The sequence below is a fragment of the Hevea brasiliensis genome, chromosome 14 (genome assembly GCF_030052815.1).
Source record: "Hevea brasiliensis isolate MT/VB/25A 57/8 chromosome 14, ASM3005281v1, whole genome shotgun sequence".
In the NCBI taxonomy this organism is placed as follows: Eukaryota; Viridiplantae; Streptophyta; class Magnoliopsida; order Malpighiales; family Euphorbiaceae; genus Hevea; species Hevea brasiliensis.
In genome coordinates, this window is record NC_079506.1 from 83,192,431 (window position 1) to 83,207,502 (window position 15,072).

At 33.0% G+C, this 15,072-nt stretch overlaps 2 protein-coding genes across 2 annotated transcripts; both read left to right on the top strand.

Annotated features, from left to right (window-relative positions):
- The first annotated feature begins 4,793 nt into the window (after nucleotides 1–4,793).
- Nucleotides 4,794–9,788, top strand: LOC110662818 (psbP-like protein 1, chloroplastic). Its single transcript, XM_021821947.2, has 8 exons — nucleotides 4,794–4,945; nucleotides 5,029–5,122; nucleotides 7,239–7,316; nucleotides 7,511–7,593; nucleotides 7,679–7,801; nucleotides 7,954–8,025; nucleotides 8,682–8,778; nucleotides 9,449–9,788. Exons 1-8 carry the CDS (start codon nucleotides 4,883–4,885, stop codon nucleotides 9,550–9,552), a joined length of 714 nt encoding a protein of 237 aa, XP_021677639.2. The 5' UTR covers nucleotides 4,794–4,882; the 3' UTR covers nucleotides 9,553–9,788.
- A 2,492-nt stretch (nucleotides 9,789–12,280) lies between these two features.
- Nucleotides 12,281–14,797, top strand: LOC110662819 (photosynthetic NDH subunit of lumenal location 1, chloroplastic). Its single transcript, XM_021821949.2, has 8 exons — nucleotides 12,281–12,523; nucleotides 12,627–12,723; nucleotides 13,010–13,093; nucleotides 13,338–13,411; nucleotides 13,496–13,618; nucleotides 13,697–13,768; nucleotides 14,157–14,253; nucleotides 14,453–14,797. Exons 1-8 carry the CDS (start codon nucleotides 12,470–12,472, stop codon nucleotides 14,554–14,556), a joined length of 705 nt encoding a protein of 234 aa, XP_021677641.2. The 5' UTR covers nucleotides 12,281–12,469; the 3' UTR covers nucleotides 14,557–14,797.
- Nucleotides 14,798–15,072: the final 275 nt, after the last annotated feature.

Genomic DNA, 15,072 nt, shown 5'->3' on the forward strand with positions numbered 1-15,072 from the left:
ATTCTTGATTCTGTCCACACTCTTTTTCTTTCTGTCTCATGTCTAGAAAAATTTTAGGGAGAAGCAGCTCTTCATGCTGTTTATATTATTAACCATCTTCCTACCTTGGTTCTTCATAATTTTTCTCCTTTTGAAAAGTTGTTTGAACAACCTCCTGACTATTCCATCCTTAAACCTTTTAGATGTGTTTCTTTTGTTCTTTTACAATCTCATGAACATACCAAATTAGAACCCCGTGCTCGTCTATGTTGTTTTCTTAGTTATGGCATTGAACACAAAGGGTATCATTGTTGGGATCCTGTTTCTAATAAGTTACGCATCTCTTGTCTTGTTACCTTTTAGGACAATACTATGTTCTCTTCTCTTTCCAAATTTCATCACTCTGTCAATACTGACTCTCTATTTTTCACTGACTCCTCCAAAGAGCTGTTTCCAAGTCCTGATCTAGGTGATTTTGATGTGCTTAATACTAGCCCAACTCCACCTACCCCTGTTGAACCTGCACCAGTTATTGATCCAGTACCTGCACCAGTTGTTGATCCAGTACTTGCGCCTGCATTTCCTCCTAATAGTACTCTTCGTCGTTATACCCGTGTAAGAGAAACTCCTCATTATCTTTCTGATTTTCATTGTTACTCTACTATTGCAACCCTTCATGAGCCTCGTTCTTATCGTGAGGCAAGTACTGACCCTCTTTGGCAACAAGCTATGACTGAAGAACTTCAGGCTTTAGAGAAAACTCATACTTGGGATTTAGTTGATCTTCCACCAAACAAGACCCCTATTGGGATTTATAAAATCAAGACCCGTTCTGATGGAGCTATTGAATGCTACAAAGCTCGCTTAGTAGCCAAAGGATACACTCAAGAGTATGGTATCGACTATGAAGAAACTTTTGCTCCAGTGGCTCGATTAACATCTGTTCGCAGTCTCTTAACTATTATTGCAGTTCGTAAATGGAAACTTTTCCAGATGGATGTCAAAAATGCTTTTTTTCATGGTGATTTAACAGAAGAGGTTTATATGCAACCTCCTCCTAGGTATCATTCTCCTCATAAGGTTTGCAAACATCGGTGAGCCTTATATGGATTAAAATAAGCTCCTAGGGCCTGGTTTGCCAAATTTAGTTCCACTCTTGCTCAACTTAGTTTTATCTCTAGTCCACATGATTCTGCATTATTCACTCGCCGAACTGACAATGGTATTGTTCTTCTGTTGCTTTATGTTGATGATATGATAATAACAGGAGATGATTCATCTAGTATTTCAGAGTTACAACATTATCTCAATCAGCATTTTGAAATGAAAGACCTGGGTTCTCTCAGCTATTTTTTGGGTCTTGAAATTTTTCAAAATTCTGATGGCTATTATCTCTCTCAAGCCAAGTATGTATCCGACTTACTTTCTCGAGCAAGCATCACTGATAGCAAAACAGTATCAACCCCGATGGAGCTCAATTGCAAACTTACACCTCTTGATGGCACTACTCTTGATGATCCTACTTTATATCGACAGCTTGTCGGGAGTCTTTTTTATCTCACAGTTACTCGACTTGATATTTCATATGTTGTTCATCTGGTCAGCCAGTTTATGTCTGCTCCTCGCTCAACTCATTTCTCTGCAATACTTCGAATCCTTCATTATATCAAAGGCACGCTTTTTCATGGTTTGTACTTTTCTTCTACCTCCTCCCTAGTATTATCTGGCTACTTTGATGTTGATTGGACTGGTGATCTGACAGACCATCACTCTTCAACTGCTTATTATTTCTTCTTGGGTGATTCTCTTATCTCTTGGCATAGCAAAAAGCAAACTGTTATTGCACGTTCTAGCACAGAATCTGAATATCATGCTCTTGCTGATGCTACATCTGAATTACTTTGGTTACAATGGTTATTAACTGATTTGGGTGTCATTCATTCTTCTGCTACGATACTTCATTGCGATAATAGAAGTGCCATACAGATTTCTCATAATGATGTATTTCATGAGTGTACCAAACACATCGAAATTGATTGTCATTTTGTACGTCATCATGTTGCTCATGGCACCATATGTTTGATTCCTGTCTCCTCTGTCAGCCAAACTGTTGATATATTCACCAAAGCGCATCCTCCCGCTCGCTTTCAGGATCTCTTAAGCAAACTCAAGTTGGCACCTGTGCTACCACCTTGAGTTTGAGGGGGTATTAGCATGATTATAGGAAAATCTGTCTTTACATGATTATAACAGATTTATTTAGCATAATTACAGCAATTAGCATGATTAAAAGAGATTAGTTTAGCATAATTACAGCAATTATTATTCTCGTCAAAACTAGCTCATATTCCCATGCATAAATAGATATAGTATCTCTGTAAATAAGATAACATACATATGCATAATCTTTTCCATCATCACTTGTATTCTTTCTGCTAATAAAGAGAATCAGAAGAGCAAGTAGGAACAGGATCCGAGCCAATTCTAGCGGCGAAGTCATCAATTGAGGCATTAGAGGAAGTCATTTATGACGGTGAAAATTTGACAGGATCGTGTGCAATCTGCATGGAAAAGCTGGTAATCGGATGTCAAGTTACAAGCATTCCTTGCTCTCACAAGTTCCATAAGACTTGCATTGGAAGTTGGCTTAGGAGAAGCCATATGTGTCCCTTATGTCGCTTCAAGTTGCCAATTACTTAGATTTCCTTCATTTTACTTTCCTCAAAGTTTAGGAGAAAGTTTTTGAAAATAAAGGATGGGTTTTAAAGGGAGGAAGATTTTTTAAAAGAGGTAAGGTTTTAGGAGATTTTAAAATCTTCAAAATCTTTACTTTTTTAACCCATCAAATTGGTGTGTTATGAAGGTTTTGGTACCTTACCTTCTATTATCTTATCTTATCTTATCTTATTTTATAAAAGCTTCCCTTACTCTATCCAAATATATTGTTAATTTCCAATTTGGTGAATAGTTTAATTTTCTTATAACCATTTTTTTTTTTTGCATTGTTATTGTCAATATTGAGCAAAATCTACATCATGTATAGATTAGAAAGTAAAACAAATAGACATGATATTCAATTATATAAAAAAATAATAATAATAATAATAACATAACAAAATTTCAGTTTATTTGGTTTTAATTACTCCTCCTTACAAGGCAGAAAGTGAAAATATCTCTAGTTGGAGTTTTCAATTTAATAAAAAAATTAGATTGTAAATTAATTAAACTATAGAATCATAATTAAATTAGATTAGACATCGTGTTAAACTCCCACTAGAATTAAGAATAAGAGTTGGTCTCTGAATATTTATTACCAAAATTTTTGTTGGTCTTAGAATTTTCCTTGGACTAGAATTCTAATTCAGTGACACAAGTTTCTCAAAATTTAATACGGAAAGAGAGATAGATCTCCCATTAGATATCGAGACACCAGGCACCCATCCAAATTTAATCGTGTCGCCCGGGTGAGCAAGCGACCCCTAAACAAGCAATGTGGGGTGAGTTGCATCAAGATTAATCAAATTAAAAGAATCATAATGAGAAAAAAAAATTATAATAATGCCTTAAAGGACCATGGTCCATTGCATCTTTGGCCAGTCTCATCAGTGGCATAAAGACTACATGCAAGGCTTAAAGCAATCACATAATCTACTCCTTTTTTTTCGGTTTTATTAAATATTAACGTTTAATTTTTCAAATATTATCATTTAATTTTTAAAAAATTAGTAAATATATATTTAAATAATTTAATATCGTCGTTAAAAGCTTAAATTTAAAATTTATTTGAATCTTCAAAATTTGTTATAGGGTATTAAAAAACTACCAGTTTTACCTTGGATAACTAGCTCACTGTTAAAATTAAATTTTCAAGGGTTGGTCTTTTGGAATCTCATTTCAAATATGTAGTGTGTGTGGATTATATAAGAACAAAACTCTGTTAAAATTGTCATGATTTTAATAGCAGTTTATTTCTGTAATTACCTTATGTGTATTCTATATATATATAACTAGCTCACTGTTTTCTTCATTGGCAGAAGACCATAAATTTTTGGTTGTTTAGTTGATGATTTAAATTGATTTTTTTTTCATAATTTTGATCTCAATTACATATGTGTATAAAATTGCATCCATGGATGAATCTGAAATTAACATTGTGAGTTTTTAAACACTAGAAGAATATAATAACTTTTTAATCTAAGTAAGAAAAATAGCCATATTTACATTCATAAAAATTATAGTTTTACAAATTTAATGAAATATTAAGGATTAATTCGTTAGAGCTTTAAAGTTGAAGGATTAAGAGTTTGTTTTCAAGTTGATAAGTAGAGATTTTGACAAAATGTAAAAAAAATTTTTTAAATCATTATGATTAGAAATCAAACTCGCACAAATATATTTACAAATGGGATTTTACGTGTCCTTTATACGTTTCCCACATGCGAAAAAAAGTTTTATGTACTTTTAACACCTTCAATTGAGTATAGAAATAGTTTCTTATAGTAAAAATTGCTGTTGAGTTTTTTTTATTTATTTTTATAATTTAAATTTTAAAAAATTTACAGAATTAAAAACGACTTTAATAAATAATAGACTGAGTATTATAAATTAAATTTAATATTTTTTATCATAAATATTAAAATAATAAAATAATTTTTAAAAAATATTTTTAAATAATATTTCAAATAATAACTTTCTGAAAAAACGTTTTTTAATCTCAAATTCAATGCGAAACGTGGCCTAGCAGCCTTAAGGATAAGCAAAGCGCGAGAACTCAAAAATATTAAGGATAAGCTCTCCACCACAAAAACAAAAAAAAAAAAAAAAAAAAAAAAAAATCCTTGCTGACTCCAGAGACATTTGAGTCTCTTATTGTCCTTACAACCTCTACCCTCTTCACTCAACAATGGCTTCCTTGCAAAATTCACCTTCCCTTTATCACACATTTTCTTCTAACTCTTTTCCTCAGGTCCTTCCTCTTCATTTATACTTGTATCTGAAAAGTTTATATATAGTCTTACATGGGTTTAATTTATTTTGTTGTGTATATAGATAGGACTGCAAAGGTATCATGGTTCGTTTCCTTGCTGTAGAAGAGGTATTTCGTTTATCGTTCGGGCTGAGCAATCATTGGCTCAACCTCAAGGTCTGTTCTTTGTTTGATTAATTCCTGATTCTCTACTATGAACAATGTCATTATTAATCATGGGCACTTGGTTTCGCATACTGTGAATTCTGGTTTTCTTATTGTTTTCATTCGTGTTTCCTTTTAGGCAATTTGAATTTTACTTAACATTGATATGTGAGTTGCTTATAGAATGAAATTTCTTTCTATACAGTGGTTTAATTTATAAACTGTGGGAATTTCACTTCAATTAAGTGAATTTCTGGAAAATGTTATCCTTTGCTGGCAATGTGGTTATGATATTATGTCAAAGTGATTCCTTTTTTTTCTTTTTTAATGCCATTGATATATATGTGCCTGATGTTTTGATGGGTCAATTATGATAATTATTTTCTAGATGGTGTTTTGGTATGATAGGATTCACTACAGGTCAACTGCACAAGAGAAAACAAAACTCTCTTCAGTCTAGTTGTTCACAAAAGAGGCATAAGATCAATTCACATTGCTGCAATTACATTCAACTAAATGGTAGAAAAGACTGAAAGATATCTCTTTTTTGCATGCTTATAAACAAGTTGATATCATGTATAACCTGAGTAACTCATACTTGTTGCCTACAGAAGAAAATCATTTTCCAAGATTATTGTTTGAATTCTAAGATGAATGGAGGAGGAGTATTTTAGTACGTATTTTTAAAAATAAGGGAGACATACAAAGTTGCTCGAACTATAGGGGAATTAAACTCATGAGCCATACTATGAAGTTGTGGGAGAGAGTTGTGGAGCATCGACTACGTCATGATACTTCTATCTCTCTCAATCAATTTGGCTTCATGCCCAGTCGTTCAACTATGGAAGCGATCTTTCTCATTAGAAGCTTGATGGAGAAATATAGAGATGTTTAGAAAGATCGACACATGGTTTTTATTGATTTGGAGAAGGCTTATTATAGTGTTCCAAAAGATGTCTTATGGAGTGTATTAGAACAAAAGAGGGTATCTATTAAGTACATACAAGTGTTAAAAGATATGTATGAAAGAGCAACTACTATTGTGCGCACAGTGGGAGGGGACACGAGATTTTCCGATCTTAATTGGATTACACCATGGATCAGCTATAAGCCCTTACCTTTTTACATTAGTTTTAGATGAATTGACGAAACATATACAAGAGAGTATTCCTTGGTGCATGATGTTTGCGAATGATGTTGTTTTGATAGATGAGATGCGAGAAGAAGTCAATAGAAAGCTAGAGCTTTGGAGAAGTACTCTAGAGTCAAAAAGTTTTAAGTTAAGTAGAACGAAGGCAGAATACATGCATTGCAAGTTCAATGAAAGTCAAACTGGTGATAGGGAAGGAGTAAGTTTGGATGGAGTGGTACTGTCCCAAAGTAATCACTTTAAATATCTCGGCTCAATCCTTCAAGTAAATGGGGGATGTGAGGAGGATGTTAGTCATAGAATTAAAGCCGAATGATTGAAGTGGAGACGTGCCACGGGAATTTTATGTGATTGCAAGATTCCCAATAAGTTGAAAGGAAAAATTTACCGTACAGCCATACGACCGGCTATGTTATATGGTAGTGAGTGTTGGGCACTGAAGGAGTTAAGTGATTGAGTGGCCATACTAGACTAGATAAAGTCTGTAATGAGAGTATTAGAGAAAAGGTAGTAGTGGTACCAATTGAGGATAAGCTGAGAGAAGGGAGATTGAGGTGGTTTGATCATTTGAAGCGTAGACATACGGAGGCTCCCGCTAGACAAGTAAAGCACATTAGGTTAGAGGATAGAAAAAAAGAGATAGACCTAAATTGACTTGGAGGAGAGTAGTACAACATGACCTAGAAGCATTACATATTTCTGAGGATTTAACCCAAAATCATTTAGAGTGGAGAAAGCGAATCCATATAGCCGACCCCAAATTTTTGGGATAAAGGCTTAGTTGAATTAAGTTGAGTTGTATTGTTTGAATTCTAAATATTTGTGGTAGACATTAAGGTTTTATCTCGATTGGAATATGAATTTTTATAATCTAGCTCTATTCTTCAATTTCCTTAATGGAAAAAAAAATCTTTTTGGAAACAAAAATTTGAATTATAATATGTTTCTGTTTTATTTAATTTTGATCTATCTTTGCAGTTAGATCCAGGAGACGCCAATTGATAGCTGTCAGTGTGATTGCCCCTTGGGTTTCTCTGGTTAACCAAACTTCATCATGTAAGCTTTGTTGTTGCAGATGTGGGCTTTTCTGTTTTGCTTTGTTTGTTAGCTAATTGAAGTCTCTGCGTCTGATTTTGTGCTCTAGCTAGTTGTATAGAAATTAGAAAAGAACCCTTTCCAATTATGCATTATGTTGGTTCCTTAAATAAATGATTCTGATATCCTAAGAGGACACCCTTGATATGGTTCAGTTGCTGCAGAAACTAAAAAGGGATTCCTTTTAGTCACAGACAAGAAGGACGGATACTCATTCCTATATCCATTTGGGTGGGAGGTAAGTTTGCTATAGGTTCCATTCTTCGTTCCTCTTCTCATGTTGATGCTAAATACTAATAAATTAGTCTTTGGGATGTTGGCAGGAAGTGGTCATTGAAGGCCAAGACAAGGTCTTTAAAGATGTCATTGAGCCATTAGAAAGTGTCAGTGTAAATATGATCCCAACCAACAAAACAGATATTCGAGACTTTGGACCTCCACAACAGGTTTGTCATAGATGCTCCTAACACCAGATATATTTGTCCCAAAAGATCAGAAAGTCATGGTTTCCATTTTATGCTCTTGCATAGGTCTATAATTATAGTCAGAACATATCTCTAACTGATAGAAGGTGCTAACATTCATTTCACTTTCTCAGGTTGCTGAAACATTGATCAAAAAGGTTTTAGCCCCTCCATCCCAGAAAACAAAACTAATTGAGGCATCTGCGGTATAATTTCCTCTTGTTTATTTGAGTGTAATTTATTTTGTGATTTTTAAAAAGACTTGGGGGAATAGTCTGTTGTACTAAGAACATTGATTTTATTGATTCCCTTTTCAATTCCTTCGCGAAGCTGATTATTTTATGATGGGTATCAAATAATAAGGTCGTCAAATGCTAAATTTGTGCACTGAAAACCTAAATGCACAATGTGGATTACAATGATAAAGAGCAAAAGGCATTTGGGATTGCCAAACCATTGCATCAGCAATTAGTTGGGTTTAAAATACCTGCTATCTTTCTTAACCTCTTTGGCAATCATAAATGATGGAAATCAAATGCTGCTTTTCATTGCATGATTGAAATTACTAGTTACATATATAGACTATTGCGGAGAAATGCATTGGTAAGATATTAATGGCTGCTCAAAATTACTATATTTCATGAAGCACATCGCTTTTAAAAAGTTAAGAACAATTTAACGATCTCAAGCTGAACCGAGTAATATTATGATATAAATAGTAATGGAGTCGAATATGGTTCAACAGCTACAATTATTTACTTGGTTAGTTTATTATTTTTTTTTTTTTATCTATGCCAGTTTTTGTACTGGAATTGTGATGGTAAATTAATGCTTAATTGATTGAATTTTGTCTGTGGTGCAGCATGATGTTGATGGAAAAGCTTATTACACGTTTGAGTTCATTGCTCAGGCTCCAAACTATACCCGTCATGCTCTTAGTACAATCTCTATTGGCAATGGTATGAAACTAATTCATTGTATTTGAATATGCTACTGGGAAATGGATTTGGTAATCTTGCTGTGCCCTGCCCCATCATTCATTTGCTGATTTTTAAATTTCTGAATAAATTCCTGCCTTTTTTGGTTTTTGATAGTTATCATGACTTCATAGAAGTGAATTGATGAATCTATGATTTTCAGAACAAATCCATAAATTGATCTGGGATAATCTCCCTTCATCTCCTCTATTTTTTTAGTTTTTTTTTTTTTCTTTTTTCCCTTTTATTTCTCCCCTTCACCAAGCACTCTCACATATGCCTTAGTGGCCCCAGAATTGCTAATGGAACTTTTGGTGATGAATTGAGATTTCAAGGCCTGAGATGATCAATGATGACAACTTTCTTCAGTCATTGAATATCTGCAATCAGAAGCAGTACATGTGTTATTACCAGTCATTTTTGTCACTTAGATTAATGACACGAGGGAGGGCGACCAAAATTACAATCTTTTCATTTGTATCTAAAATTATTCACAAAAAACTGTGCATCTGTTCCCTGTGAAAATACTGATTCTATAGTACCAACATTTGCAGTTAGATGTGTCCTTTGATATCAAATATACCCTGACCCTGGGAAAGCAAGTTATCCTTTCCATTCCGCTTTTCATTTGGATCTGGCTTTTCTGTGGCAGGTAAATTCTACACACTGACCACAGGGGCCAATGAGAGGAGGTGGGACAAAATGAAAGATAAATTGCACACAGTTATTGATTCTTTCAATATTTTCAGTGTTTAATGTGGTTGCTCAATCTCCATTTATCTGATTCGGTACAACCTTGTGAAGCACCATTTGTGCATTTTCCAGAGCTTTACAAGCCCTGATTCTTATTGCCATGTATGCTTCTTTTTTCTTTCCTTTTTTTGCAGAGCTTTATGGAAAGTCTTTTTTAGGGAAATAACATTCTCCTCTGACATTGTATTGATGTAATTTTTTATTTGTTCATAGTTAATATCAAGTTGAATTAAAACAAATTATCACTTTTCGAGTCTGAAATGGGATTTAGAAGGACCTATTCATCCCACAACAAAACATAGGAATGCAGGTCTTCCCAGGAGTCCAAATGGCTAGCCTATTTTTGACTTAGGAGTTGTACTGAGAGTGATATATGTTATTTGATTCATCTTGATAATGGAAATCAGTCTTTTTTTTTTTTTTTTTAAGAATTGGTTGTCTGTTTCATTCTTGAATGAGCCGTCATCTTGAGCTCAAAATCAATATCATGTTCTTGCCAAAATCTACATGCTTGGTGTTTGATCAGTTAAGCCTGGTCATCATTCGTGGCATGTTTGCTATAGAGTATGATTTAAACTGCCATTCTATTTAAGAAGTCAATACTTGAATCCCAAGTGTTCTACAAGGTTGGTTGTGTATGCTTGTTCTCGCATTCACATTGTAACTGTTAAGAGCGTAAACCTATTCCTAGGCACTACAGTTTCCCACAAGCTTGAACTTTTTGGTCAGACTGGTAAATTAACAAAGTATGAGAGCCTCATAAATGTCTTAACAGTGACATAAAATTACTAAGCTTCATGTCTAATAGATTAAAGCTGTGCATTAGGCTGTTTGAGCTCAAGAACAACTCTTCGAGCAAATAATTAGTTCTGTTGGTGCTGCTTGTAATGATCTAAAGATTAAGCATAGGTTGTTCACCTTCTTCATTGGAAGTTTTGCCTCCTGTTCAGCTAGAAGAATACTACACTTGGATAAAAGAATTGAAGTGCAACAGATCCTGCAAATTTGGAAGAGACAATATTTTTAAATCCTAGTGATTTCTGCTTAACAAGTTAATAAAAGTATTAAAGCATCTTGTTATGATGCTTTGGAGTTTGGACTGGAGTTTGATTAAGTTCCCACCCTTATTAAAGTAAGAACAAGAGTCTCACATTCATTAATCAAATCAAATAGCAATCTTAGCAATTTTGTTGAAAAGAATAATATGTGCTCAGCAAACAGAGTACCATGTGGTGCTTCTTGTTAGCCTATTAGTTAATCAACAATTTCTTAATAATTTTAATCATAAATGTATTACATGACTTTATAGTTATTGATAATATGACTAAATCATCTTTTAGCTATATAATATATTTTTTAATTCTTAATTATATATGTATCTTTTTAGTTAAAAATTATAAAATTAAGAATTGAAAAAGATATTATGTCCAGTCAGGGCACCAAATTCCTCTTAAGCTCTCAGTCAATCGGGCCCAACCCACCACGACTCCACTTGCGCAGACTCTGGGTTCTCCAGGCCCACTCTTAGTGTAGAGCTGTTTTTTACACATGGCAGAATCGAACCCGAGACCCCCAGAACGTTACGAGGCTCTGATACCACTTGAACTGAAAATAATATCCTGTCCAGTCAAGGCACCAAATTCCTCTTAAGCTCTCAGTCAATCGGGCCCAACCAAAAAATAATGTACTTGCTAAAGACTACATATATAATATATATTTTCATATTGGTATTATTATTTAAATATTAATATTATCAATTTTTATTGATGTTTTGATGATAAGAATATATAATTATTTATAGTATTTAAAAAAAAACCCACAAATTTTATGATTTTTGTACAGAAATTGAGACATGAACTGAAAGTGAAACAAGACTAAAATTAAAATTGAATTAAAATTACTTAGAATTAAATCAAAATTTAACTAAAATTTTGATTTTATTTCTAAAATAAATAAAGAATTAAAGCTCGATTTCAATTTCCATTCTTTCAAACAAAAATCAAATAATGGAATCAAAACCTTAACCGTATTTATTGTTTAAAAATTCAACTAATTTGTCACTAACATTTTATTTAGTGAACCATTTAATCCATTTATTCACTTTTCCATTAATTAACTGTTAAAAAAGTACCCCTTTACCTATTTTTATTTATCATATCTGGATTTTGCATATTAATTAAAAAAATAAAAGGATAAATTTCATTTTTATAAAAATATATTATTGACTAATTAAATTATTTTTTATCTCATTTAATTACTCATTGTATAAATATTTATTATATTTATTAGAAATAAAGAGTAAAATTAAAAAAATATACAATAAATAATTTTTTATAAAAAAATTCAAATGCAAAAAATAAAAATATATGTTTAGAATTTATAACAAATTTCAAAAACACAATATTAATAATTCTTTTTTATTTTTTTAAATTCTTTTTTTTTTAAATTAAAAATATATATATATGCTTGAAAAATGTTTATTTAAACAATTTTTTCTTGGAATTTTTTTGTTATTAGCGAAAAATTTTCAAAATTTTGCATGCATTTTAGAGTTTTGATTTTTTTTAACTGTTAATTAATAAAAAAATAAAAAGGCAATAATTTACTTAATCAAATATCAAAACTTAATTAATTTAGTTTTTTAAATAGTAAGAACCTATTAAAAATTATAAGCTATCTTTATGGGTAAAATAGTAATTATATAACCATTAACGTAAATACAATGGAATCAAAATGATAGATTCTCAAACTAATAGGACCCAAACTCTCCTGGCAATTCCTGCATTATCCAGTTGCTGCAAAATTCCAAGGATAAATACGCAGAGAACTCTTCCAGGAAAGGACCACAAACTCCTAACCCCATCAAGAACCAAGCTAATTTATGAGAAGCTGCAGTTACTTCTACTTCTCCTAGTTACCAATGGCATTATCTTCTGTTTCTTTGAGTTGGGTTTCTTCAACCTTATCCCAAAAGGTGTCTGTGTCAGTCTCCTCTAAACATTCTGTTCTTGCTTCTACTTTGACTATATTCCATCTCAGAGTTAATTCATAGACATTCAATTTTTCTCTGTTTCCAGTTAAACGCCCCTTGTTCAAATGAATTGCCTCGACCCATTTTACTAGCTGGTATCAACTCTGTTTCAGGCACTACAGAAGCAAACTTCAATGAAGAAAGTAAGATACCCATTTGAGTAGCTTCAATTTCATTGCTTATCCTCTGACAGGCACTGTTTTAGGACTGGGAAATCAAGTTTTAGAAGAAACCCTTATCAGTTTAACTTCGATTTTTTAGTTCACAGTTAATTTCTCACTGCTTAGCATAGAATTTAAATCCTGCAATTTGGTGTTTGGATAATGTTAACTTTTGTTTTTTCTTGTAGAGGTAATGGATAGACTTCTAGGTTTTTTCTTTTCTTAACTTATGATCAATTCACTGAAGATATACTCCAATTTCTTTTAGGCAATTGCAGGAGAAGACTGCTACTGTTGGGTGTTGGAGCTCTGGCAGCAAGTTTGCTCCCTGTAAATCCCCTTTTTGCTGAAGGTAACACAAATTGGTCTATCTTCATTTGAAGTATGGTAATGTCTTGCTAACTTAGTTGATGCACCTGAAGTTAATTCCATTGGAGGTAGTGAGTTCGATGCTCAGTGTCTTCCGCAAGAACCCAAGTACAATAACAATAGCAAAAAAAGAAAAGCACAAATGCTTTGTATGCAGATTAAAAGAATAGTGTGATTTACATATAAACACTCCTATTACAACAGTCTCATATGTTGGCATTGTGTAGAGGTACCAAAGAACTATCGAGCTTTTTCTGACCCAAAAGATGGATATTCATATTACTACCCCTCAGATTGGATAGTAAGTTGTGAACTAATTTTATAATGTGGAAATGTGACTTTCTTTAGCTTATGAAACTCAAGAACTCTCTTGTCCATTGTTTAGGATTTTGATTTCAGGGGGCATGATTCTGCATTTAAGGACCGAGTCCTACAATTGCAGAATGTTAGAGTGAGATTCATACCGACTGATAAAAAAGACATTCATGATTTGGGACCGATGGAACAGGTAAAAATATCATAATTTTGATCTTGTTCTGAATCATGAATGTCTAAATAATCCTTGACCAGAATTCATGTTCTGCAGGTTATTTCTGATCTAGTAAAAAATGTGTATGCTGCGCCAAATCAAAGGCCAACTATAATTGACATGCAAGAGGTTGGTATTGATAATGCCTGCTAAGTTTTTTTGTCCTTTCATCCTGTTGGATATTTTTTTTCCTCTTGACTGATAATGCTCATCTTATATCGGATCTGATAGATTATCTCTAATCATATAGAACCTCATAATTCTTGTTGACTGGCTATATGCTATATGAAGTCTCTACCTGCGCTTTGCTGCCATTTGTAATGAATGGCAATTACTAGTAGCGTAAAAAATCTCCATGTAAAGCTTTCAAATTATAGGCAACGATGAAAATAAGGTTCAGAAGTTACCATTTGATTATTATTTGTAAAAAGCATGTGTTACTGTTGTGAGTAAATAGAATGATTTTTCAACGATATTCATGCTGACAATTTCTTTGATGGCTATCTGATGAATGCAGCGATCAATAGATGGGAAAAACTATTACACCTTTGAATATCAGCTTACATCTCCAAATTATTCAAGTACTTCCTTTGCAACCATAGCAATAGGCAATGGTAAGCTTCCTACCATCTTAAAATGACTGATTATTGACCTAGAACATCATATCGAGCCCCACCAACAATTGATTTCAGATCATAGGATCTGGAATTTGTAAGCTTTTAATTCACTATTTCTTATGTTTAGATGTAAGACAGTCTCTAAGTCTCTAGATTCTGCACTGGGCTAACTTTATTTGGATGCCCTTGTGTACAGGGAGATATTACACCCTGATTGTGGGAGCAAATGAAAGACGATGGAAAAGAGTTCGCAACAAGCTTAAAGTGGTAGCAGACTCTTTCAAGATGCTTGATATCTAAACTAGTCTATAGACAGAACGAGAAAAACAATGGCATTGGTTGTAGATACTTGGTAGAAAAGCCTCCTCAGCTGCCCTTCACCTTTCACATCCATTGGCAGTGAGACTAATATGTGTATCTTTTGTGCTGCTAGCCAAGTACCATGCATTTCTTGGAAATCACATTACATGGCTAGACGCTAACCTTGCTGGTGCAGTGCTTCATTACTGCTGTCAATAATAACCTGCTATGATTTTGATAAGTAGAGACTTGAGATTAAAATGGTCCAGCCTTCTGAACTTTGAATAAAGTTGCAAATAGTTCAAAATTTATGAAGAAAAGAGCAGAATGTGAAATGTCTAGGGTAAATTACATAAATAGTACCTCAATTTAGAGATATATAAAAGTAAGGTACTTAAAACTTTAATTTGATATAAAATCCTCTAATTTTTAATTTAAGTAACATAAACTCTCAGTAGCGTGACACTTGTAAGATTAAAAATTATATTTTCCCTATTAGTTTGACACTTATTGAAA

What these genes read in the sequence shown, in the direction of transcription:
- LOC110662818 (XM_021821947.2), top strand. Translation starts at nt 4,883, where the DNA reads ATGGCTTCCTTGCAAAATTCACCTTCCCTTTATCACACATTTTCTTCT. An exon ending in TATATCCATTTGGGTGGGAG is followed by an intron (nt 7,594 to 7,678) that starts GTAAGTTTGCTA and finishes GGATGTTGGCAG; the next exon opens with GAAGTGGTCATTGAAGGCCA. An exon ending in AACTAATTGAGGCATCTGCG is followed by an intron (nt 8,026 to 8,681) that starts GTATAATTTCCT and finishes TCTGTGGTGCAG; the next exon opens with CATGATGTTGATGGAAAAGC.
- LOC110662819 (XM_021821949.2), top strand. Translation starts at nt 12,470, where the DNA reads ATGGCATTATCTTCTGTTTCTTTGAGTTGGGTTTCTTCAACCTTATCC. An exon ending in CTTCAACCTTATCCCAAAAG is followed by an intron (nt 12,524 to 12,626) that starts GTGTCTGTGTCA and finishes CTCTGTTTCCAG; the next exon opens with TTAAACGCCCCTTGTTCAAA. An exon ending in ATTTGGGACCGATGGAACAG is followed by an intron (nt 13,619 to 13,696) that starts GTAAAAATATCA and finishes CATGTTCTGCAG; the next exon opens with GTTATTTCTGATCTAGTAAA.